The sequence below is a fragment of the Venturia canescens genome, chromosome 4 (assembly GCF_019457755.1).
Source record: "Venturia canescens isolate UGA chromosome 4, ASM1945775v1, whole genome shotgun sequence".
Classification (NCBI taxonomy): domain Eukaryota; kingdom Metazoa; phylum Arthropoda; class Insecta; order Hymenoptera; family Ichneumonidae; genus Venturia; species Venturia canescens.
Window position 1 is genome coordinate 9351461 of NC_057424.1, and position 27504 is coordinate 9378964.

Sequence of the window (27504 nt, forward strand, 5' to 3'; positions counted from 1 at the left end):
GTTCTCCAAGAGCTTCCTTGGCCAGAATATGACCGTGGGGGAGCAAGGGAAGGAGGAGGAAAGCGGAGAGAAAGCGAGAGAGGAGGGAAACGCGAAGGCGTTCCAATTTAAACGCGCGCGCGTTACAATCGATAGTTACAATTTTCTACATACAATACGCAGTCCCGAATGAGAGACGTACAAATGTATATTGCGCGTGCTCTCTTCTCGTTTTATATCCCGAATGAAGTCTTCAAGAATATTAACACATAGAATATTTGATGCGCTTCTATCGCCAAGGGAAAATACACAACCATAAATACAGGGTGCCTCACAAGAAATGCTTGAAACGGAAAATTTCAATTCACAGCCGAATTTCGAGCACCAAAATTTCGTCTTTTTTTCAGGTACTTAAACAATGAAACTTTTTTTCTGTCCTTTTGCTCTTTCTCTATCTTTCCCCTAACGGGTCGATTAATATTCCTAAAGGGACGTGAAAAATGAGAGTTCATTTGCCGCGATTGGGTCCGGAAGACCCTGGCAGCGAATCCAAACATTCCGACAACAGATTTTCATTTTTCGATCAATTTTTTTTTTCCGAAAAGTTATCGACCTCGGAAAATAGAAACCGTCGGCTTCGGGGAAACTTATTTTTGCTTTGTTTTTCATTTGTTTGACAGTTTATTGCAGTAACGGTGTCCGCTTTCGGAATCCTCGCTACCGGCACACATTACTCCGATCAACTATTCCAGTTGATGTTATCGCGCGACGGCGATTCGTCGAACTTCAATAATAAATTGCTGCTCGCAGGAAGAGACTCCAATGGAGAAATGCGATCGGACTTTCCGATTGGAAATTGAGTGGAGCCCCTAATATTGATCCTTTTGGGGGCGACGGCTCATAAATTTATGAAAAAGGCAATTTCATTAAGAAATTTTGATGAATAAAGAATAAAATTCACATTTATTTAATTGCTCGATCGAAATTCAAGTGGGAAATATCAATATCGATATTGCTTCAACGCAACCACTCCGATCAGCTATTCGCGTCAATGCGCACGCCCAAAAACATGTTTACAAATGCAAAAGAGATCGAAGACGATGAGGGATTGAACGCAGGATTTTGACGCGCGCTCTCGGAAAGCAAAAAAGTCACGGAACCAAGTTCGCAGAGCACCGTATGTTTTGCAAAAAAGTTATTGGCGAAATCGATGTATTTCCGATGATTCGGTCCAGAAACGTTTCGAAAAAAAAGCTTTCCGAGACTTTTTTTTCGACGGTCTTTCAAGACTAAACCACTGAAGATAGAACATTTTAGTTGGGGACGTTTTTGTAGAAAATTCGCTGCTCTACAAAATTGGTTCTATGCATACTTGCTGTATCTGCCACCGTTTAGAAGATATGAGCCGTAAAAGTCGGGGGCTCCGTCAACTTGGCGATTGAAAAGTCGTGAGAAGAAAATTTGTTCTGAAAACGGTACGAGAAGCTCGGACTGGCAAAATTGGGTCCTGAACTTCATCCTGCGCCGTTAACCATTGAACCTGCGACACCCTGTATACGTATTTTGTACCCGTGAGTTTATCGGTTAGTCAGGCGCAATGCTGGCTCTCGTCCAAGTACCGCCTCGTCAAAATCCGCGCAGCTAGAGACGGAGGAAGAGTAAGAGAGAGGGGGAGAGGGAGAAAGAGAGCGCCAGGCAAGAACTACAGCCAGGGTAGAGCAGCTGAGCGCGGCCAAAGAGCGACTCAGTCGCGGACCCCGTGTGCAGTACCTCGCACAGTTCCATTCTGGGAAAAACAAGCTCGCACAAGAGTGGAGATCCCCAGACTTTATTTTAGTATACCGACACACACAATACGAAAGTATTATAGCAAAAGACCTTCCTCGCGCTCGCACGAGCACCGAAACCCCCTCCCGCTGATCCTCTCCCCGTTTCCCTCACTAAGCCCGACAAAAGCGTCATTATTTCCGAGATTTTTTTTATCTTTTATTTTTTTATATACATTATTACCGTCCTGCCCCGCCGAATATTTCCCTATGGCTCAAAACAACGGTTCAGTTCCTCGCGTAAACAGCTCGTGTTAAATTGGCAGCTCGCACATTGAGAAGAGAACTAAGAATTTTCATTAGTTCGAAAAAATAAAGTAGACCAAAACACTTTAACGAAGCGGCTCGAAGACGATTGTGTGCGTGTGCATGTGTGTGTGCGTGTGTGACTTTATTTGTATCTGTTATTGTTATTGTTTGTTGTTGTTGTTTTTTTTCTCTCCTTCGTTTGACCAAAGTCACGATTCGAACGAGTACGAGACACACGAAAACGCGCGGTTCGCGCAGCGTGTGCTGCTGGGGGCCAAGGAAGTGTTCAACACACATGGGCAATCGATAGTGGAACGAAACGTTGCTCGCAGCGCCCATGAAACAAGTGGCGAAGCACGTTTTGCAACCGTCCGCTGTTTCCTCCACTTTAGACCCGCTGTACACACCCTCGTGACCGTACACCGTGTGCTACAAACAATAAACAGACGAGTTTAACGATCGAACAATAATACAAAAGGGGAAATAGAAAGGAACGACGAAAGTAAGAAAACTGCTTGTAATATGTTGAGACCAGTGAGTGAAGTGCACAGTTCGGAAGACGACGAGAGGCATCCTTAGAGAGGTGAGTCCTTTTCGCGGTTTGAAAGCACGAAAACAAAGGAAATAAACTTTACCAATTATAATTGGCTTCGGTCGAACGTCGGAGAGTTGGAATATCGAGAAAAAATGTCTCGCGTCGATTTAACGTGTCGAAAATCTCGCAATTGCGAGAAGCATTTTTCCCTTCCCTCGAAATATTCCGAGTCGAATTCCCACGTAACTGTACTTCGGACAAAAGTGTTTCGACGCAGCCGAAAGAGAGGAGAAAGTGCACGGAAAGTGGGCTGAATGGCTCGACATCGAAACGGGGCTTCTAGTGTGTTGGTCAGTTAGCGAGAAAGCTCGATGCGATCAATGCATCGGGGGCATGCACTGGAAGTTGACCCTGTACAACGTCCCTCTACTCTCGTATCTCGGGAGCTCTTTCGCATTCCCGCGACTCGCTTTATATCGAATCAACTTGCTCAGTTCGATTCGGACAACCTATGAGTTTTGACCTCGATTAATAAGCCCAGAAAGACAGTCGAAAATATAGGAAATAAAAGAGAGGAGACATCACTCGTTAAAATCGATTTCTCCTAGCCTCATAGCCCTCTCTCTCGCTTTCCCATTCTCTCCCGTCTCGTACAGACGTTTTACCACTCTTCTGTCTTTCTCCGACTCTTCTTACGTCAAGAAAAGCCCTCGAAGCTCGTTCTGTGTACACACACTACCGTGCATGCCCTATCTATCGGTCGGATCTCGACATTCTGTATATTTTGCCTTCTTTACGCTATATACACACTCAGCCCCATTAATATGTACATTCGTGTCTATCTATATGCAAGTACGTCACAAGTACGAGGGTGCGCGAGGATAGGAACGAGGCAGGAAGGGGGAGGGCAAGAAATCGTGATCACGCTTGTATCAACCCTCCTGCTGTCGTTATTTGGGGCAGTGGTACTTTCACCCCTGACGCTCTCTCTCTCTCTCTCTCTCTCTCTCTCTCTCTCTCTCTCTCTCTCTCTCTCTCTCTCTCTCTCTCTCTCACACACTCTTCGCTTACCGCACTATTTGGTCATTATACTTGAATTGTGAATGCTAACGAGCCGCAGTTTAGGTCACCGTTGAAAAAGGGGATTCACGTTTTCGCAGCGTGAGCCCCGACGTGTCTTTTCACAATAAATTTGTAGTTTTTTTTACACAGGGGGCTCGCCGAATTTCAATAAAAATCGAATAGATTCGGGAGCTAAGTTCCCGTCGACTCTGATTTATGCGGACATTTTTTTTTTATTATTCTTTCATTCTTTACTTCCGTACTTAATGGATTGGGATGAAAAATACTTTTTTTTTTTTTTTTTTTTCGTTTGACAAATGGCTCTCCGTTGGCGATTGATCGTGTCTGCGCTCACTGGTTTTTATCGACGATCCTTTCGTCATCCGACGTCGAAAAAAATCCTCCCATCAAGTACTCTCGCCGCAGTGGCTTTTTCAGATAAACATTCGGGCTACGTTGCAGTTCGCGCACTTTGCAATTGAGCACGCAAAGTTGAGCTTTAGCGTCGTCAGGGGGTCCATTGTTTCCGGGTTTTTTGCTTCCACCACAAAGATTTCCAAGCTTCGTGCAATATTCAATTAAATCGGAGAAAAGCCACGAAGATTTCATGCTCCGGAGCAGAGAAATTTAGGCGTGACAAAAGAAGTTGAAATCGTCGCCTCGGGGACGTGTTGATGAGCCCGAAAAAAGCGATCTCGTCCATGGCATTTTGACTCAATTCCACTAATCCACTCATTGACACTCGTGAGTTCGTAAACTACTCAAAAGTCGGTCGCAAATCGCTCAAAAATAAGCTGCAGCTCCAGGCTTGGTGGCCGAAATAAATGAATCTCGTCTGCCAAGATTTTTTGATGGACGAAAATCATCAATCTCGATGTTCGCACGACGATGGCGACGGGGAAAGAGGAAAACAATGATCTACCCGGATATAACGAACGACGAAAGTACAACGCGATAATAGGGATTATTCGAATGAATTTACGTGTACGCGGATTGTAGCTGTAACGGCCTTGTCGATCGAATCATTGAACCTACGTCTATTTGGGGCAGTAGGACGCAACCCCTATCGGCCCGGCGAACAACCGCGTCGGGGTACCAGGCATCGAGGCACCGGGCTCTCCCTCTGTTTTCCCACTCCTCGTTTCCTCCGCTCCCTCTTCCTTGCTCTCTCCTGCTTTCGCTCATACTCTTGTCCTCGCTTCTCCGACTTTTCGTTGCCTCATCTCGCAAGTTGACTAAAAAATTGACAGCACTTTGGTGGGAACAAAATACGAGGATGCACGAGCTGCGAGAAGTGGAGCTAGAAATTTGTGCTTCGTCGCGAAAGTTTGAGCTCGTATAAATCCATCGTAAGGGTCCTGTCAAACGCTTTCAATAATTAAGAAAAGAACGAATAATTCATAGGATTCTGCCACGACAGATGTCGCGTTGACGCACGAATTTTTATTCCCGAGTTATTTATTTCAAGGCAGATCGTGCCCGAAGGATCGCGTTTTATGGGTGTCTAAATTTCATCGATTTTTACTTCTTAAGGAGGGTGGCTACACTCGTCAAAATGATAAGAAATTGATGAAATTTGGTGATAATGTTCTTCAACATCAAGTGCGAAGACACCATTTTTTTCAAAATTTTCTTCTGCTTAGTTATCGAGTAATTACGCATTAAAGCAGATTTCTTATGCCCGGAATGTATGCCTATGTATATGGAAACGCTATGCTTATACACGTGAACTTTAGTGATCAATTACTCGATAACTTTACAGAAGAAAAATCTTAAAAAATTTGTATTGTCAAATTTGGCCCTAAAGAATATGTTCACCAAATTTTATTAAATTCTTATCATTTTGAAATTTTTTATGTATTTAACATGGTTTAGCATGGCAACATTGTATCGTTGGTAGCCACCCTCCTTAATTAGAGATATATATATTTTTTTTTATCTCTCTCCCAGTCTCCAATTGTAAGCTGCCATTGGCATTCAATAGTTTTTTTCCTCTTTTCTTTTCGTTTAGATCCATTGATTTACTCTACTCTATTTTTAACTAGAGATATAATCAGTTTAAATTAATGTCAGAGCTATTAATTCGAGATTGTAAATAAACTTTTTCAACTTATCTTTTGGCTAATGAAATTTCAAGCCATTGATGAAACGTTTTTTGGGTAAAAAGTCGGGTAATTGATGAGAAAAAAGTATCGATGAAAGGACAGAAACAAAATGCCGAAACAAGCAAATGCGAGGTTACACACGAGTGCTCATTACCAATTTCGTTCAATCTTTAAGATAATATATATCTTTATTATTTCTAGTAAGACAATCATTTTTATTACTTCATTGTTATTGTGTACTTTTTCTTAACTTCGTACGAAGCGCTCATTCGTTGTATGGAAAGATTTTCGACGCATAACCCCGTGCATTTTTTCTTCACATTTGAACACGCTTATCTGAGTAACCGATAAGACGAACCCCTTGAAATTTGAGACACGTGACAGTCGACTAGCCGTTGTTTAAATCTGAAAACTTGAGAAAATCGTTTCGTGGATGAACTACCTTTATTATATTACTTCGCACTGCTGCGTACAGTTTCGAAGAGAGGCACATTTGAAACGCCAGAGAAACCGGTCATGGGCGTCGACGTTGACCCTCGAGGAAACGCTCTTGCGACACAATCTTTACACCGCGACTTGACACATTCTTCAAGTTCCCTCCCACACGATTTTCTTTCTCTCTCTCTCTCTCTCTCTCTCTCTCTCTCTCTCTCTATATATTTTCCAATTCCCATTAACGTTTGTTTCCCCGGAGGATTATGTCTCCGTATAGTTTAAGCAGCAAAGGGTTGTCGCTCATCAATGGATTCCCGGCCCGCGGCGACCTTCTCGATGCGTACGGCCTTGGGAAACAGCTCGAGCTATTATTCTCGTTTTACCTCCGCCGGCCCATTCCCACGGGCATTCCCAAGACAAAACACGTATTCGTTTCTCTTCTTTCTTTCCCGAGAATAGTCTTCGGCTCCCTTCCGAATTAGCCGGAGCCACGTATCGCCCCAGAGACGCTTTTTGCTGGACCTCCCACCGGAGAGAACCTCCAAACGCGCTACAAACGAAATGCTGCTTCTGGACGCTCACGCTGCTAACGCAACGCGCGCGCTAACAAAAAATCCCTCAACTATCCCGATCGGATGCCTCGCGCCGGTACTCAATATGCGACAAGCTATTTTTAATACGGTCAAATTTATACGTCCACGCGGAGGATATATTTGGAACGGAATTTCACGGTTTTACCGTACTTTTAAGCTACTTGTACGACCCTCTTTACTCTTAATGCTCCAACTCGTACGACCTTATTGTTGAATCGATAGTACGCGAGAACAAACGCAGTTGACATGTGTGCATTCGTGAAACCCGAAGGCACACTACGACAGAGTTTCTTCGGTGCTGAATCAACTGCTCTAGTTTTAGATACAATCTATATGAGCACCAGCGAATAAGAAAGGAACATTCTATATGCATAGACTTTTATATAGTTTTACGTGTGTTGTTTGCCAGGCTCCGGGAGCAATGTGTGTAGACGGCGAGAGACAATTTTATCAAATATTACTTCGCCATTATTGCGCTGAAGTTTGCAACGTTGGGGTCCAACGAAATTGTGGAAAAAAACTATCCAATAATTCCACCAATTCTCCAATTCTGTTACTTGATTAATTTACAATTCGTAGTTTTTCAGTCTACACCAATGACTCGTGGAATAAAAAATTGGGGAATTACACATGTTATTTTCGTTAGTTTCGTCGCAGTACAACTCTATTTATAATTTCTTTATTCTAAAATAACTTTTCTCGCACATAATTTTATTCGATCATTTTGTCCATTTCGGAAAATCTCCGTTTTAAAACATCTCTGTTGAGGTATTCCCTCCACGAACCCGAATATATTATACAAATAACTGATTTTATATAACATGCAGTAAAATAAAAGTGCATGCGAATGGATCGGCGAAATTTCAGGTCAGGTTATCGAACATCTGATAAAGAATGAAAGCTTTAAAAATCGTAAAATTTATACGAGAACTCGTGGAGAAGTCTGCTCCGTCATCAGAACATTTCTATTCAATAATTCACATACTAAATAATTCTAAATTACTGATACAAACTGAAAACAAATGTAAAAAATCCATAACGACGATAAAAATAAAGGGCTACACCGAATCCTTAAAATAACGATAGAAGTTGTAAAAATGGCAGGAGCAGAAGCTTTTCATACATAAACGCGACTTCTCAGAGGTTCCCGATCCGTCCCAATTTCGAGTGCCCCAATTTACGCCACCAAAAAATACGCTCGTGCGAAGGAATACCTTAAAAAATATCTCCGATGTGTAAAACAACTGTGTTCAAACATCTCGATGTCGAAATATCTGTTGGATTCCAACGTTGCAAATTGTCGAGTGTCATTGTAGTTTCGAAGGCAATTGTTTCACGTTGAAATATATTCATAAAAATTCGCACGATTTCGGACGAAGAATTATGACGATTTTCGTGATAAGTGTCAGAGTGCCGATGTATACAGCGATGATTCGAAGCGATTCTTTCTCTCCGTGTGTACATTTAACGGATATAAATACAGAGGAACACTAAACACGAAATCGTCGCGTTGATCGGAGCTCGAATCTCGGTGATGTTCGAGAAAATAATAGCTGCAGTGAAATTTGGATGCCGGAAGTTGGAGCCCGTTGAGGATTCTTTAGGATCGTTAAGTTTTCTTATTTGTTTGAGGAAGGCACGAGCGAAAGCTCCGGCTTAGGCTCGTGCCTGTCGCTCCACCTTTTCCATCCTCTATAAATCTACCCGCGAAAATGTTGGCCTCCGTTGTGGATCTTTTTTTACGATCGACTTTATTTCTGCGTTGTGCCAGAGCATGGGAAACGGGGGCTTTTGCGTTTACTAGCGATTCACAGATTTCTTATTCTCTGCTCTGCTGGCAGCATTCTTCGACGTCGAACTGTGACGATTGCCCGTTAACGATCACGGCGCGAGCTTCTTTGACGTTTTACGAACTGAGGAGAGACTGAAAGGGCGCGGAGGAAGCTCGGATGAGACGATCGTATTTATGGAAGGCGTTTTTTTTTTCAAGAATCTCTATCAATACGGAGAATTAATTATTGGAGATTTTGCTCAGGCTACGATCTCGGATTTCCTTGGTGGTTTCCTCACATTGGTTATTCAAGATTCTGCGGATATCGGGGTTTCTAACGACTCTGACCTCGTTCACGACTCTTGAGGGAAACGTCGACGATTCCTTCGGGACCCGTAACGATCACTGCTCACAATCAACACGCCCTTCGGTTCTTTAACGAGTTCTTGGAAACATTCGGCAGGATCTAACGGTGCACAATGAACTCCTCGTTTCATTAGAAAGAAAATAAAAATGACAAAAAACTCCTTAACATATGCAGACGGGAAAGATTTTCGGAGTACGCTGCAACGGGGCTAAATGCGTTGGAGCATAATTCATTGATAGTTGAATCGAATTGTTCAGTTGCTTGATTCGTCTTATTTTTCGACCTGGCTCCGGTGAAAATTCGGGTTGAATATTTGCCACAAAAATGTATGAATTATTGCGCAGCAGGTTGAAATTTCGACACGCGTATTGAATATGAAACTGTGAAAGCGCGTGTCGAAATCCCATTTCCACGAAGCCTATATTTTCGATCTGTCAGTGAAATGTTTGATCGGAATTTGAAAATAGATCGTCGCTCGCCTTTCTTGTAACTTTCACGGCCGAGTGAAAAATTTGTTGCTCCGGATCTGATCGAACCCGAGATCGGATCGAAACTTTATTATTTTCCTGGAAAAAAAGGACGCTGGAGCTCGAATAGATCTGAAAATAAATGGTGAACTCGAAAACGGTCGGAGGGGCTCGCGAAAAGTGGCAGATTTATCGAATTCGTTGTCCAAGGCGAACCGTCAGGACGAAGTTTTCAGCACAGTCACGCCTTTTCGACTCGATAAACGAAGTTCTGGCTCCGAACGTGGGCGCACCTCGATCCAATAATTGCGCGAAACCTTGCTCCACACTTCTACGATTCGGTGATCAGGGATCCACGTTTATATATTGCTACTGCAGCCGGGGGTTAATGTAAACAATGATTGCTCCTAGTGGGAGAGAAAATGCATTAAACCTCGCGTGCCTCCGGCGAACGGAGCTTTGTCGCGTACCGAGTAGCTTCGTATATATACGCCCCCACACAAACAAGATTCTGCTACACACGTGAGGATCCAAGATTTCGTTGGTGTAAAATTATACTTGGTGACTCTACGCGGCGCGTTCATAGGCTGCAAAATGTATTGGGGAGACCGGGGCTAAACGGAGTACTTTGAAAATTGTGTAAATTATTTATTTTTCATTTTTTCAGGCTGGCATATTTTTTACAGAAAAAGGGATACTTTTGAAATGTTTACAAAACATCTTAGAAAAGGAAGAGAAGAAGTTTTGAAAAAATGAAGATTGGAGAGGCAGGGATTTTGGAGGGATTGTATGAAAAAGTGCACATCATTTGAATAATGGTGAAAATAAATTTTAATCGTTTCTTTGAGAATGAAAAGAGGAAAAACGTTCAGTTGCTTTTCAATCAAGACGCATTGAATTAAAATTGGAGTGGGAAAAAGTTGAGCAATTTATTAAAATAATTTCACAAAATTGGAGCAAGTTTTTTTGGTGTCTGGGAGTGAGCTCTGCGTACGAAGCTTCTCAAACTCAACTCGACTCTTCGTACGCGTTCGCAGTTTTGAGTGGTGCTACGAATTTCGATAAATTTTTCAAGGGGATCTTTCGAGGAGAAGAAAGCTTTCGCTGAAGGTCGGTTGTTGCTTCATCAAAACGAGCGAGCCTCCTATGACGTAGAGAGAAAAAAAGTTCGCACGAGATTTCGGTCTCGATAGTCGCGTGTTTGGTACAGTTTAATTTTATATGTCGTATTCACGCGAGAACGATTTTCGTCGTCGCTGCACGCGCCTCTCGCCCTCTTTCTCCCTCTTGTTCTCCTCTTATATTTTCTCTCGTGCGATCTTGAGCGTGGCCTTGAGCCTGTTTGTCGGTACCGCGCGCGCGGCGAACCAAACGGAAATCATTTTTGTCCGAGCATTGTCATTTCCTTGGCTTTTAATAAAACCATTTTTCATCGCCGATCGAGATCGCTGCGAGTCTAACTGAGAATCAGACTTTGCCGCATCTCCCGCTCGACCATCGGGCTCTCTCGAGGCTGTTTTACGAATAATATTCTTCCGCAAAAGTCTCGTTGCGTGTAGTAAGATTCGATGCTTTTGGAACAAAGCCGAATACAATTGTTCGCCCGGCTTTCGATCAAACTTAATCCGCCACTCAAATCTTTCCACCGGTGCTTCCAGGCGCGAGGCTTTCCGATTAGATCGAACCTTCTTGAAAGCGGATTTAAGGCTCTTGCGTATAGTCATACTCGCTGCAGTCGTTGCCGAATGCAGGAATCGCGAACGAAGCTGATGATTGATCATGAGAGCTGATGCGGTCACGGTCAGTGTGCTCTCTAAATAGAACATACATTCGCGAGAGAGACCGTACGAGGAACATGGATGAGGGACAACTGCGGCTATAGATGATGACACACGAACGGAGTTTATATCATTGTATGACTCCCGGTTCTCTTTTCTCGACGACAGCGTGAAATAGCGGTACATTGAGATTCAATTGTTTCGAGCTTTTTTCCTTCGGATTTCAAAATAAGATGGGCAATTCATAATTCAAGAGCGAATATTAAAATTTTGTTTGAAAACTGTTTTAAATTCATCTTGAGAGCGTAATGAACGAGTAGAATTTTCATTTTAATTTTATAAAACCGATAAGTGTTTTAAAAACTGTTTTTTTATTTATGATTTTGAATTTTCGCGCGGAAATGCTAGCCGCCATGCTGTTACGGTTTGCGAAAGACCAAGTAACAAGATTTATTAAAATAATGAGTTATTGCGTACATCATTGGTGTCTTGTGTCTCTGAATGCAATAATACGAGTGTAAAAACGCCACAAAAATTGTGGACTCATCGCATCCATAAACGTATTTATCATTGGTAGATTTGTATTTTCTGCTTTCACAAAACCGCCTTCCATGATGCGGTTTTAAGGGAGTTCATGCACGAAACCATTTTTTTAAGAAAGCCTTTAAGGTTAGACAGAGTTTAAATGAGTAGACAACTGACACGCATATCAAATTTTAAAGGGTTTTTATTTTATTGGTTATTTAGATAAACGTGTTTAAATATGAAGAAAAATACGCAGGAGTACAGAGACTGTGCGTAAAAGATCGTTAATCTTTCCCTATAACGAATGAACGCTTCTTCGTACGAAGTTACGAAAAAGTACAAAATAACAATGAAGTATATAACGAAGGTTTGGGAAAAAATTCGAGACGATTGACTTACTCGTGATAAAGATATGTTACCTTAAATGAGCACTCGTGTAACCTCACATCTGCTGATTTCGGCATTTTGTTTCTTCATCGCTTGAGCCATTCCTGTCACAGCCTTCTGTCGTTTTATTAACACTTTTTTCTCGACCCATTTCCCTTTGTGCTCTCTAATACGATTTTTTACACAAAAAACTATTGTATTTTCGCCAGGGACGAATGAAATTTGGGGTTCGGTCAGTGAAGAATCCCCGATTGATTAATGGCTTGTAATTTCATTCGCCAAAAAAAAAGGTGAAAAAATTTATTTATAATTTCGAATTAATAACTCTGACATTAAATTAGAGTGATGATATCTTCAATTGGGAAGTAAAAATCGATGAAATTTAGACACCCATAAAATAGGATTCTACGGGCATGATCTACCTTAATAAAATCAATGATAAAAGTCCACAAACGTGGTAATAACACAGAACGCACGATAAAAATCTAGACGTGACGTCACTAGCGGAGTGACGTCACTAGCGGAGTGACGTCACGTTGGAATCCAATATGACGGATGGCGCTTCAGAGATTTGAAAAACAGATGAAAAAAGACGATTATTCAATTGAGTTATAAAATTTACATTGCATTTTTGTGAATAAATATTGACGTTTCTCGTTTACTTTTTATGAAATCTTTAATAAACGCGCGTTTTGTTCCTTACATGCTGTAAAATAGCCTATTATTCGAGCGAAAGATGAAAGCTTTCGTCAAATTCTATCGTTTTATTCATACTTTTGCTTCCGACCCCGTTCTTATTTATTGTCAAATCACTGTATCAAGTATCCTTGAAAGGGAGTTGCATATTTAACGATCGGAGAAGTTTCATCGAGTCGGAGAAATTTTCCGGTGCTGAAAAATCTGCGAGTGCATGCAAAGTCTCAAATATCGATTCAGCTCGAATGTTTCCTCGAGCATCGCTGTATATCACTGTGTCAGTTTTACGTAGTTCTCTTTGCCCTTCATTAAAATACGAGCAACTATATATGTAGATGGATTTATCCGCAGTGTGAAGTTTTCGGATTCCTGAATAATTCCATGAAATCAGCATGAATTCTTACTCGGAAGGAAAAACATGGTTGAGAGCTGCGATTTTGAAATTCGCCTCAAAACTTTCCATCAACATTCGGCTCTTCCGTTCATTAAAAACTCCAAGAAAAATAGTGTTCGGTCCCGCGTAGATCTCCAATTTCGACGATCGCAAAATTTTCTTTTCACGCTTTTCGTAAAACGTTATTAAAAATTCGTAAAAAAATGTTTCTTCGCCGCAGCGAGTACACGGAGAATATTCAGCGCTGTAAAACAATGAGCAATCGCAATGGAACGAAAAATTCCCAATTCTCTTGAATAAAGCTCGTTTCACAGACATGGTCCCGGGGCCATTGACCCATGCACCGCATATATAGACTGAAATAAATCGATCGTTACATCATTCGGGTCAGTTTATCCGAGTAATATCAACGTCTCGTGGTATTTAAAGAATGATCGGTAGGTCGGATTGTTTTATTGAGAATGCCGTATGAATTTAAAGTGAAGAGTGCGAGGGGGGTGAAATTCTTTTCGCGAGGTTGCGAATATTCGCTCGAAGAATCTCTCATCTCGCCATAGCTGGCGGCCTGGGGTTTATTTCGTTACATCTTTTCTCGACGCGGCTCGTTTTAGTTTCGCGGAAATGAGCGATATTATTTATACATGTATTTATAAATATCTGTATCGAAATATTTGGGCTCGTCTCTCTCATCCGTGAAATATTGACTCGGATCTAATCGATGCGATCTAATTTTGGAACTTACGCGCGAACTGTGTGAGCGTGTGACGTAGCCGCGGTTGCCGAAGAGAGGAAGGACAAAGACGTCGAGTCGCGAGAACTTTCCGAATGAGAGTGCAACATTAATGCTGTCGTTTATAAAACGCTCGCGGGAGCTCCGCATTGTCGAAAGTTGTTGAGAAGAAAAGAATTTCGCTGGTGACAAAAGAAAGACTGGCGCCGCCGCGGGCTCCGCTCGTTCGTGCGCGGATTCGATCGAGTTGAAAAGTTTAACGAAGGGAGGCTCGTAATGCTCGTAGGAAAAGGAAGCTTAACCGAGCTTGATTTCCGTGATTACAGATTATGAAGTGGCTACAAGCCACTTTGTTGACGGCGGCGGAGAGGAGCTGCTCCGGTGGATGAAACGTGTGCCGGGAAGGCCGGCAACAGCAGCAGCAGCAGCAGCAGCGTAGAAAAAAAACTAGGAAAAATAAAGAGAAAGATACGCGAGTACAGTGGAAAAAGAAATAAGAAAAAGCCTGAGGAGACGGAGGATACTGCAACGAGAGAAAAACGAAGAGAAGCGGAGAAAGACGTAAGTGCTGGGTACGGAGTCTAGTCGGAAAGCTCCGGGAGCATAAACCCCAAAAAGCGCATCTCTGATGCTGAACGATAGGAGATACGGAGAAGAAGCATCGGGTCAAGATCCGGCGGACCGTAATGGAAATGGATTTTTGCCCCCGAGTTGCGTGGCATCTTATCTCGCTGTTGTTGCAGCAGCAGCAGCATCCGGGAAAGGTGGCTCGTCGATGGCGACGACCGGCGGTGGAACAAGTACGACAACGAGCGTCGCAACAGGAAACACAACGACGAATACCGCTGGAGGAGGAGCAGGAGGAGGAGGAGGCGGAGGAGGGGGAGGAGGAATCGGTTTGCACCATGGAATCGGCCACCACGAACAGTACAGTTTTGAGGGTACGACCATTATGCCACCGGGTACGGGCATCGCTCCGATTACAGGCTGGAGCAAAGAAGTGCGTTACGCGCCGTTCGGTAACAGCGGTTTGCCACCGCCGCCATTACCACCGCCACCGCCGCCGCCACCACCGCCGCCACCTCTTCCTCTTCCTCTTCAGATGCAGCAACGTACTTACTCCCGATCCATGACCTCATTGCCGCCAGAGCCTTTTATGATTATGCGATCGAAGGCTCTGAACAGGCGAGTTTCGATAAACGTCGGGGGCGTTAAGCACGAGGTACTCTGGCGTACCCTCGAGAGATTGCCCCACACGAGGCTCGGCCGCTTAAGGGATTGCAATACTCACGAAGCCATTACCGAATTATGCGACGATTATTCTCTCATTGATAACGAATACTTTTTCGATCGTCATCCCAAATCATTTAGCTCAATATTAAATTTTTATCGTACTGGCAAACTCCATCTCGTTGACGAGATGTGCGTATTGGCGTTTAGCGACGATCTCGAATATTGGGGTGTCGATGAATTGTATCTTGAGAGCTGCTGCCAGCACAAATATCATCAGAGAAAGGAACACGTACACGAGGAGATGAGGAAGGAAGCTGAGTCGTTGCGGCAAAGAGAGGAGGAGGAATTCGGGGAGGGCAAATGTGCGCAATACCAAAAATGGCTGTGGGACCTACTCGAAAAACCGACTACGTCCATCGCCGCCAGGGTAAGTTTATCCTCCGGGAGGTCTTTCGGTCCCGCTCACTCTTTCTCTCTCTCTCTTTGTCTCCTTCGTCATTCGTTCCTTCTTCATCGGTCGAAGAACGAAGCTGAGAAATTTACTTTTTTCATTCACCCATCTCGCAATCTATGCCCACTAAATTGTCGACCGACGCCCTCCCCCCCCCCCCCACACACTCTTTTCATGTTCACCGCATTCTTCCAACGCTCTGGTACGTATTAAGCTACATTTTTTATCCTGCGATTTATACTCGTGGTAATCTCGATCTCGAGCCCACACAATCCCTCCGAAGAATCAAACTTTTATCTTTGTACTTTTGATTCTACGTAAACACCGCCCACGTGCAATGTTTTTTGAGATAACTCGAGCGCCTCTCGGTTCCAAGCGAAAATCAAACGAGACGAAACATCGTTTTTTTCAATTTTTTTTCAATCTTACCTTCAAATTACTTTTTGTCGTTTCAGGTAAAATGCTCGGACGCTTTCGTCCCGTCGCTCGAGCTCTTTCGAAATCCATTATCGATACAATGCCCCCATTATTCTTACATCACAATCGACCACACTTCCTGATAAATAGCATAATATACAAACCTTGACACACTCTGACACGAGACTTGCGCGATTCACGGATTCATCAAGCTATCTATGTCAATTGCTCGTGCTGAATTTGAGGAAGGAAAAAAGAGGATAAACGGTGCTGCGTTTTTTTTACTTTTCATTATTATTCGGTTGAACGATAAACAAATTTATTCTGTCGGCTCGCTTAACGATGTTTGCAAATATTATAAAGTGTAATATGGTATATTGTGTGAAAAATGAATTTTTCTCACCAAACGACAAATCCGCGGGCCGAGGGGTCGCGGGGAGGGGGGAATAGGGATCGTCGTCTTCACATTAATCGCAAGCTCAGACTTTTGAGGCTTTTGTAAAAGTTGGCCTAAACCGGTGGGAAAGATTGTCCGCTCAAGCTGGGCTCGTTCTACTCGGAGCGAGAGCCCAAAGCGGTTGGCGAGTAGTAAAAGTCCGTATTTGGCTCGGCGCCGACCTCGGAGGATCAATATTTGAAATATTATTTCGAGACCCGTGGGACCGAAAGAGAGTAAGGAGGAAATTCAATTTTGGCATGCATTTGGATTTGTTAAAGCAAGTTTTTCCGGACGCGCCGATCAATAGCGCAGTCGCGGCAGTCAGTCAATCGTATAATTACTCGGTCCGCGAGTACCCCGCGCACCGCGAGACTCGTGCAATGTTTATAAAGTTGAATAATCGATGTTCGTATATTTAGAACGGCGCGAGACTGAAATAAACGCGAATGCATTGTGCTCCCCGCGCGGAGTTCCATGCACCGTAATTCTCCAAGTGTGTACGAGGAGGCGAGGGAAAACTCGACGAAAGCTTGAAACAAAAGCCCCGAGTACAACGGTCTCTTATCGAGTAAATTCTTTCGTGTGACGGGGTCGATTCGATACAACCGCGTGTCTCACGAAGGCCGAAAGCCCCGCCACGATTCATCCTTTTTTCACGTTCATTGACGAGTTACTTCCTCTCTCTCCCTCTCTTCGTTGTTGCGATCCGCCGCACTCGTGTGCTCTTTTCCTACAATTGGATTTTCCGTCGTCGCGCGTATACGACTCGAAGCAAAATAGCCCCGTTTCGCGTGTACGTATATTCGAGTCTGGCAAGTGGCTTTATGAATGCGGAAAAACTTGGAACTCGAAGTCAACCGGAGCTTTGAAAAGTACGTTGAACGCGCGACTCTCATTAATATTCGACGTCACACGCGGCTCCAGACATTGCGAAGCTCGTTTTAGCCCCGTGCATTTGTCGTTTGGTTACGAACGAAAGCATCTTTTTCAATCACTGGGCTTGAGCATCTTTCATCTTGCTGATAAATTATGGTTAAAATGTGTACCGCCCCGCCGCCTTGTTGAGCAGTTATTTGGCGACATTTTCAACTCGATATGAGCTGATCATTGGACGAGGAAGCTTCACGGTACCCTTCGTTCGACTCACCGAATCATTAAGGGGTCTTCCCTAATCACTATTTTCAAAGAATCGATCCCTTTTTTTACCGCATTTTTCGAAAGTATTAAACATACTTCGAAGTATGATACTCAAATTTTGTACGTTTTTGGACAGCTCGTTGATAAAATCTCCGAAACTATTGAACCGATCCTTACCAAAATTCTACCACGTGTTCGTACGATTTTTCTCCAAAAAACTATGAAAAAAAACGCGCTTTTTCGTAATTTTTGGAAAAACCGCCGCCATTTTGTCATTTTTGAAATAAAAAATCGTATGACATGCGCTATAGCTGTTTACCAATTGAATCAAAAACCACTTTTCTTCATTTTCTCCGATCATCCGTCCTTCCAGAGATTTTATCAGCGGCGCGCACCCATCTTTTTTTCGGAACCGTCATCCCCCCATTTTTCTGTACGAAAACTTTTTTTCCCGTTCAATTAGGCTAGACCCCTTAATGCCATCATTATTATCATTGCGAAATCTCAGCAGAACTTTCGTCAAACAGTAGGTATTTTGATTTTGCAATTAAAGTACCAACGAAGCCTCCTCCGATGCAGCACTGAAACACACTTTTTAATAAAATCTGTTTATTTGATTATTTCTTTTGTAGAATGCAAACAATATCACGCCGTAATGAATAAAATCAAATCGTCTCAGCACTACTTATCGTTACACATGTACACAAGAATACACAAGTATTTACATAGTTATTCACGTATAATTATTATTCGCAAATATAATCGCGTATGCTCCGCGCATATGATGACTATGAACGCTGACCTTTGTGCACTCATGATATATTTATTTCATATGTGTATATATATACATTTATATCGATATATACATACACATAAATAGTGCTTGGCCCAGAGCATTAACAGGTTCATTTCCATGTATCTTTGTGCTCATACACGTACACAGCGAGGTGTATTTCCTCGTTCGATTATTTTTCAATCTCCATATCGTTGTTGAACGAATACGAAGAAATTTCGCGTCCACTTTGATCCGAGGTTTTGGCGGGTCATCGGAAATTCGAGCTGTGTCCGTGTACGCTAGATTTTTTCATAAAAGTATGTCGCCGTTTTGTAATATATACTTTATTTCTAGGTGGTGTAACCTACTCGATTACTATCTGTATACATGTATAATTCTAGCTTTTCTAGTTTCATGTTACGCTATTTATCAAGAACAACAAAAAAAAAAACAAAAAAGCCGAAAAATAAAAAAACGAAAGACGAGAAAAAATGCAACGAAAGAATGAGCAGAAACGAAGCAAACGAGTGAGAGAAAAAAAAAAATACGAAAAAGTAATGTTGACCTGAATTATCAATGTGATTGATCCCGATGATAATGGGAGGGTTTACACGCGATTACCAGGTATCACGTACGTCCTTTCTCGTCACCACTCCGCACGCGGAAAGTGACCAAATGTAAGATCCCACTGCGCGGCTCGTTAGATGTTTGAAATATTTGAGTAGAAGAAAATGGGTTTTTAATCTCGTCCAGGGCCTCGAATGAAACTTGTCAAAAAAATCGATTGAAATTCGGCGAGAATATTGGGGAGTACTTTTGTAGTTTGGAGGTAAATTATTTTGAACTGGAACGATTATTGACGGTGGCAATTTCGAGAAAATTGAACGTTTCGCTGAGTGAGATTTGGAGATCGGGATCTGAGCATAACGCGAATGGAATTCTTAACGATTTATGGATCAAGATACGCGTGGTCACTGTCGTATTGTGCGGCGGAGTGGGGTCCTGAGAGGAGATTATAGCGGTGTGTGTTTTGTGTGATCTCGCGAGAAATCCCCGTGAAAAAAGCGTCACGCGAGTGTCAATTTTTGGTTCGTTTCGTGCGATCGAAAGGGTCAGTCTGTGTCGGGAATTTCGCGTTGAGAAAACTTCTTTTTTTTTTTTCACATTTTTTTGTTCTCACAGTCGACATTGAACGTCCCTCGAAACCGAGAAATTCGCTTTACTCGTTCATATTTTTGTTTGCCCGAAAGCATAACAAACAATTAGAGAAAAATACGATGCAGTAGGGAAAAGAATTGTCCTGCGCTCGCAGCACACTCGAGGACACTTCTTTTCTCAAGCACTTTTAACACCGCTCTTTGTTCTGTACCGTCGTACTCAGACTCGAGAACACTCTCGCCTCGGCTTTGCCGCTTTTTTATCCGCGCTCTCAGACACTCAAGATTTGTCAAAATCCTCCGAACTTCTTCGCTCGAGCCTCGTGTCCTGTATAAACTCTCGTTTACGATAAGTTCATGCGTATAGAGCGTATACAACTGGAGTCCAAGTTTCTCCATGATTAACGATCCTTGAGGTTTTTTGTCTCTGCTGATGGCGGGGACCCGCGAGTCCCCCGAATCGAGGGATTTTTCTCGCTCTTCTATACCTCTCGCAACTCTTGAAAATATATTGACAAGTTGTAATACACTCGACGATCGTTTATTCGCGAGAAGAAACGCGGATTATTTGTGCGAATGTGTTGTGCGAATGGTTGTTTTCGATCGATATAATTATTCGCTAAGTATCATGGAGTCCGGCAAGAGTTCAGTCGTTCCTTCCAAGATTATTCATCGATGAAGGAACTCCCCACTTATTTATCTTACCATTCTAATGACTTGACCAGTATTTCAATCCGTAAAAATCGAAATTTCTACTCGATTTTTCTCCTTCATTCGGATCTCGAACGAAACGAAAGGTTCACCGCTCGTGTTCGGTGTGCTATAAATTTAGTTGATTCTCGCGATGATACCTGAGATAAATCGTGGATATTACAAACAAGTGCGGATATAATTGTCCGGTGACGAACGATGCAAAGTGTTATGTTCCTTGTGTTTTTTTTTAATATTCGAATTTCATTTGATCGTTTTTACGTAATTATATATGGTAATCGATATCGCTAATGCAAATTATAATGTCTCGATATGCTTTCGATATATTGTTATATAAATTTGTTATATTGGATAAAAAAAAAAAACGAAAAAAAAAAAACTAGCATTTTTCCTTGTTTCGGGGCGCAATGGGTTGTATGAATAATTTTGGTCCAGCTGTGTATTGCTTTTAACGCTTACATGGTAGTATTCACGCACCTTTTATTCGCAGCATTTGTACGTGTATAATGCGACAGTTATACACGATCGCAAGATCGCGTGAATATAAAAATGGTTTTGTTTTATCGATCCATGGATATTGTTATAATTTGGTACGTTTTTGTGTTCTACTCGTTGGAATATATTATTTATTCGGCAAATGGCTAAGAATATTGTAAAATTTTGCAAAGATGATGATGTGAATACCGTGAGGCGTTAAGGTGATATACGAGAACGCGAAGCTCTTGGAAGCATCCGGATTTCAGATGTTTACCCGGGATTCGTGAGGAGGAGAGTGGTCGTAGAAAAAATACTACGTTCTGATACGATAGTAACAATGAATAAATACGATTAAAGAGTTTCATGATAATTGTTATTATTTTTATTGTTTTTTCAATGTTTGCACATATCGATGATGAGAAGAGCAACGCGATTTCGCGACGAGCGAGCAACCCTCCTCGTCCCGTAATTGCGTCTCGATTTGATGAAACAAAGAGTATTAAAGATAAACAGAGAATTTTTTCAATGAATAAAGACTCGAGAGATTTGATAATGGAGAAGACTTTTCAAGGTGATCCAACCACACGAACGTCTTCGAATACAATTAATTCAAATACGAGAATAAATAAGGAGCAATGAAATGATATTCGATATCGACAGAGCAGCTATGATTTAAAAAACAGTCCATTTAACGAGTCGAGCTAAAGCCACAGAGTGTAAAGCAGTAAAATTTCAATGAATATATAATTTGTAAAATCGGTAAAATTTTGAGAGAGAAAAAAAAAACTATAGATGATGAAGAATCAAAGTATTTTGTTGATGGCTATGAATTACGTGAATTTGCAGGTGATAGCTGTGATATCGATACTCTTTATTGTGCTATCGACGATTGCACTTACTCTCAACACCATTCCTAGTATGCAAGTGAACGATGAAAAGGGAAACTTTCAAGATAATCCGCAGCTCGCTATGGTGGAGGCGGTTTGCATCACTTGGTTTACACTCGAGTACGTGCTTAGATTCAGCGCGTCTCCGGACAAATGGAAATTCTTCAAGGGCGGTCTAAACGTAATAGATCTACTAGCAATATTGCCATACTTCGTCTCGTTGTTTCTCGTCGAGACGAATAAAAATGCTACCGATCAGTTTCAAGACGTGCGACGCGTAGTACAGATATTTCGTATAATGCGTATATTGAGAATATTGAAACTCGCTCGTCACTCAACCGGACTGCAGAGCCTCGGTTTTACATTACGAAATTCTTACAAAGAGCTCGGTCTTCTTATGTTATTTCTCGCAATGGGAGTACTCATATTCTCGAGTCTCGCTTACTTCGCGGAGAAGGAAGAGCCCGGGACCAAATTTATAAGCATTCCGGAGACGTTTTGGTGGGCAGGAATCACCATGACGACCGTAGGTTACGGAGACATTTATCCTACGACTCCTCTTGGCAAAGTTATTGGAAGTGTGTGTTGTATATGTGGTGTCCTGGTAATTGCGTTGCCTATTCCCATTATCGTCAATAACTTCGCCGAGTTCTACAAAAACCAGATGAGACGCGAAAAGGCCCTTAAACGACGCGAGGCGCTCGAAAGAGCCAAACGCGAGGGAAGCATTGTTTCATTCCACCATATCAATCTAAGGGATGCTTTCGCCAAGAGCATGGATCTCATCGACGTGATCGTTGACACGGGTAAGACTATACCGCATTCTCCTAGAGCACTTTGCCCAAATTTATCACTCCATTTCACCTACAGCTTTATTCGTTTCCATTTGTCATCCGTGCCTCTCATTCAAAATAAACGTTTACCGTGTTCGATCTCATCGTTCATTATTTCTTTCCATATTTTTCATTCGAATCTAAATATTTATGGGGCGATTCGACGCGCCAATTAACGAGAATCGAGTCTTGCTTTCTCAACACTTTGCAACAGACATCGAGGAACCACGACTATCGATTCGTTCCTTTTTTCCATGCGTTTTATTAGTTGTCTAAATTATGCGGATATTGTCGAATCTTCTCCACTCGAACGATTCCTCAAGGACGGGGTTACGGCTGCTCGGTCAAAAAAGGCCCAATTTTAACAATTTTTTAACAATATTTTCGGAGTTTTGAAAAGCCGAACTTCAATAATTAACTCGATGGTTACAAATCGATGGTATAAATCGAAAACCACTCGATCGATCCTTTTGATGAAATTTGGCATCGTACTTCCTTACACAATCGACCAGGTTTCTGCGGGAGGATTTTTTTTTTCGATTTTCTACATTTTTTGTGACACTTGGAGGTGAAAACACTAATGCTCTATAAAATGCTCACTAAAATTAATAATTATAAGAAAAATTGGAAAAAAGCTCTCGCAGATACTCGGTCAATTGCGTGAGGAAGCAAATTTCGAGAGGATCGCTCGAGTAGATTTCGATTTACACTGTTCACAGGTGGACAACTTTTTCATCGCGACGTTCGAGTTTTAAAACTTCAAGAAATCTTGTTCATGAGTTGTATTACGATGTCACAATCAATAAAATAGATTTGCATCATCCGTAACGGGTGAAAAAAAAATCTTAAAATTTTTGTTCACCAAATTGACGTTACCCCGCCCCCTTAAAGACTTTGAAATTGCGCATGATACAAAGAAGCCCATCGACAAGGACTCGTTAGGATCGATTTTCTCGAGAATCAATCCCACTTTATTTACTTGATTATTCAAGTAAATTTTCAAGGATTGTTCAAGGAATTATTCAATTCAAATAAGGTTTTTCCCTCAAACGCTTATCGTACGAATCGATAGCTCTTTGTTTCATTGGATGGTGGCATATATTTTGTGATATTTTCGCTCGTCGCTCATCAAACGCGGTATAATCGTTCCATCTTTGCAATTCCATCGATAAATGTTCGTTCTCGTTATCGTGACGACGAAAAACGCCTCGCCTTGTAGTTGGTGTACGTTCAACATAGTACTGGTTCACCGGCGCTGTTCTACGAAAGTCTTTAGCCCCTTGCCGTGCTAACAAGCAGTAGTTCGAACCTTTTTTGGTCAGACTCGCCGACTGGCGCACATGTAATATCGACGATCCCATCGCCTTACCCATCAAGCGAGTCTGTACGGACACGATGTTTAGTCTGCGTGCGACATACGAAACTCTAGTTTGCGTATCATCGAGCAAAACAATTTTCCACTCGGCGACACACTTTTTCTATTATTTCTCCTTTTTTCCGGCCCCCTTCGCACCAACTCCCTCGTGTTTCTCTTCGCTTTATCCGCTGCTCGTGGGAACTGCGCACATGTTTTATCCGAGCGACCTTATGACATCGAAACTACGGTGGCTCGTGGGCCACGAATCGATAACAGAAGCCTTGTGACGAGCGGCAATGAAAAATCATCGACGCTTTAATTCCCCGTGCCCGTTTGGACCAATTATTTCGTTTGTTTGTTTCCATTGTTATGGGACTTGTGTGCTCGACACCGCGTGCACGTTCCCTTCGGCCCTCGAATCCCTTCCGTGTGGTTAACGATAGTGAAACTCCTCGCCTGTCATCGATTGCCTCATAATAAAAGCGATCGCGAAACGTCTCGCATCGAAGACTCGGTCGAGCCGAGCCGCTCGAGAACATGGTAATACGTTTTTGTGCATTTTTTAGGTCACAACATGTCGGGAGTCGATGGTAATAGTACCGAGGGAGAATCGGCCTGTGGTAGGGGACCGGCACAGACGGGACCCGGTTGTTATCGTAATTATGAACATTACAGTCTTTCACGACATCGTAGAAGTGCCTCATCGTCATTTCCGGCAATACCGAACGACATGCCAAACACGCCGGACAGCCCCAATCGTCGTCTTCTTGATTTTGCTCAAACTATACCGGGCTCACAGAATGACGATTATTTCCAAGACGAACTACCGGGGCAACACTCCAATCAAGGAAATACGACACCTAGCGTAAGTCCTTGTCGATTAAAAACAAAGCGATCCACGAAATTAGCCCTCGTGTGTTTTCATTTTCGCATTTACTTTTTTTTCATTCCTCCTCCTCCTCGCGTCTACATGCTCGAGAATTTTCAATGTCTGCTTTTATATGTTACATATTGCTCAACGGACCAAAGCTCCTTAAGAGCTCGACAAATACCAATTCGTTGTTTCACCGCGAATTCATTTAAACTCCAGTCCTCTATTTTTTCGTCGGTATCGAATATATTCGAATGAATCTTTAAACTAAAATGAAATATCCGAAATAACTTTTTTCACAGGAGTAGAGTCGTATTTTCTAATCCAATGTAAAAATGTCTCGCTCAAAAGAAACAACACTTTTGTTTATTCGAGCACCATCCCCCTCCGGCTGAAACGATCTAAATTTCGAAATCCCACCGCGGATGACCTCAGTTTTGGTCTTGAAAAAAACCACGTCCCTCTGACGTATATGCTCGATTTTGAAACGTACTCACAAAATCGAATCTCGAGTATACGAGAATTTTAAAAAATAGTATTCGAAGAGGTTTTTCATCCGGTAAATCATTCACGGTGATCCCATAATCACGCAGACTTTAGAATTCCTCCGTATTTTGTAAAACATTTGAAACGTCATAGTGTCGATGTGTGAATTTAATAGTCAAAATGAATTCGGCTCTAGTGCAGCGCTTTATGTGTAGTTTAAACATTTTGTATAATCATGTTGTAGCTTTCGCATAGCTGTTTTAAATGTTATACACGAGTAGTCTGGAAATTTGAGGAGCCCGAAAGACCAATCGATGTAAAAGTACAACAGTATTGCTCTTATTGTGTTTTAATCATTGATTTTCATTGTTTTTATCTTACAAAGTATGAAACAAAATAAACGCGGAGTTCCTTGCGGTTGGGCGAAATATTACTAGCAGCAGATAACACGCCAATTGAAATTTCCATATTGCTAATTTTGTAAAAGGATGAGAAACAAAATACAATAAACAAATGAGCGTTTACGGATTCGACAAAGTTTATTACTGTCCTCTTGCTATTTTAAATCTTCTTCTTCTTCTTCTTCTTTCTCTTCCTTCTTGTCTGTCAGATTTTACACGCTGTGATATTATTATCTTCCAACTTTAATTTTGATCCATTTACAAAGTTCGTATCAATCAGGTCAGATAATGCGTCGTTTTACAATTAAACAATTCAGGTCTCAAGTTCCGGGACACGAATCATTCCAAAATGCATTTTCACGATTTATTCGATCAGCGATAAATATTTTAGTTTGTTTGTGCGGAGGTTTGAGCCTGACGAAGAGCACTCGAATACATTTATTTAACCACCGCATTAAACAAACTTGAAATATCGTATTTTTAGTCGAGTTAATACTTCCTAAGGATTCTCGTAGAAAGTGTTAAATAGAAGGAAGTAGTGGTACGTTTGATGAATAGCGTATTCGATTGTATGTAGGAGAGAATTTTGTGCCAGGTAAAAAAGGAGATTTATCGTTCAGTAGTTCGAGTCTCGAGCTCGAAGCATGGAAGCGTCTTCGTTCCTCGTTCGATAAACAAATGCAACGTGAAACTAGATTCGAAGTATCGCCGTTTACTGTACCGAAATTTACGAGGGCAGCCTCCTTCCTTGCATTGTCGTGTTTTGGTCGAGAAATATCCCGAATCATTGTCGAGCAGTTTCGTCCTCATGACTCGGCTTCATCCACTGTTTTCTTGATAGTCGATAGCGCTTTAGCTGAGGCGAATGGAATAGCGAGGGAGTAGAGACAGCAATGGAATCTCTCCGAATGAAAGGTTTCTACGTTTTTTCCTCGGTCGAAAATTCTCATTGCACAATTTTCATGGCCAACGCTAAAAGGCGTTTTCATTAGCGAAAGATTCCATGACCTCGTGTTGAAATGATATTGCAGACGAGAATAAAAGTAAATACATTTATTTCAGATGAAAATAAAACGATTTGGACACAGATTAGAATTTGTGAAAGGACGAGAATAGGGAGACAGAGAAAGTGAGCAATTTGTGGCGGAAGAAACGTTACTTGTTCTATTTAAAGAGGATGGACGTACGGGAAAGCCTTCATTTGTATACATGGTACGATTATTTATCCCAACCGACGATAAAAGTAGATTTCTCAATGCAATTTATGATGATGATAATAACGGATTCGGTCGGGTATGAACATCCTCAAATTTCACGAGTCTCGATCTGCTCTTGGCGCTTTTTTATTAGTATGATTTATAAACATATATTAACACGTAAATATATGAAAAGATATTTATGTGTATTGAATCATATTTAGTGGAAACGAGGCTGAAATGGGCTCTGATGTTTCAAAAGATTTTTGTCACTGTTTTTCAGACAATGCTGCCTGATTTACGCAATGTACAGACGTGAGACGTTTTTGGAGTAAACGTTTAACGATGGATTATCGAAGAGCGCAAAGTCCGTGTTTTCTTTTTCGGGACAAGCTTTACGGAGGGATTTACATACAGAAAAACAAATACAATAAACAAATGAAGGGAGAGAGACAGAGAGAGAGAGAGAAATAGAAAGCAAAATAATAAAGGGAGGAAAATTACTGTCAGTGAGAGACGAAGTAAATGACAAGACATTCCTTAATTAAGCGCACGCCAAATACTAATATTAATACTATACGGATCCCAGTTCGTAGAAGAAACAAAAAATATTTGAAAACGAAAAACAAGGAACAGAAAAAAAAAACACAAAAACAAACGCAGCAACGCAGACGCTGACACGAGTTCAGGCTAATTTGTAAAACACGTTCAATAAATGATTCTTTTTTTTCCATTTCACGATGTTACTTTATTTTATTTTATTTCGACATTGTTACT

The 27504-nt window shown here is 41.8% G+C and overlaps 1 protein-coding gene across 3 annotated transcripts in view; it reads left to right on the plus strand.

Annotated features, from left to right (window-relative positions):
* The first annotated feature begins 1738 nt into the window (after window positions 1-1738).
* Window positions 1739-27504, plus strand: part of Shab (Shaker cognate b) — a 37937-nt gene continuing 12171 nt past the window's right edge. For 2 of the 3 annotated variants that reach the window (XM_043415503.1, XM_043415504.1), the window contains exons 1-4: window positions 1739-2637; window positions 14226-15559; window positions 21543-22389; window positions 24340-24638. In XM_043415503.1, the coding sequence (XP_043271438.1) occupies window positions 14528-15559; window positions 21543-22389; window positions 24340-24638 (2178 nt within the window). In that variant the 5' untranslated portion in view covers window positions 1739-2637; window positions 14226-14527. The remainder of the gene's footprint in view (window positions 2638-14225; window positions 15560-21542; window positions 22390-24339; window positions 24639-27504) is intronic. The other variant, XM_043415505.1, reaches the window with a different exon arrangement.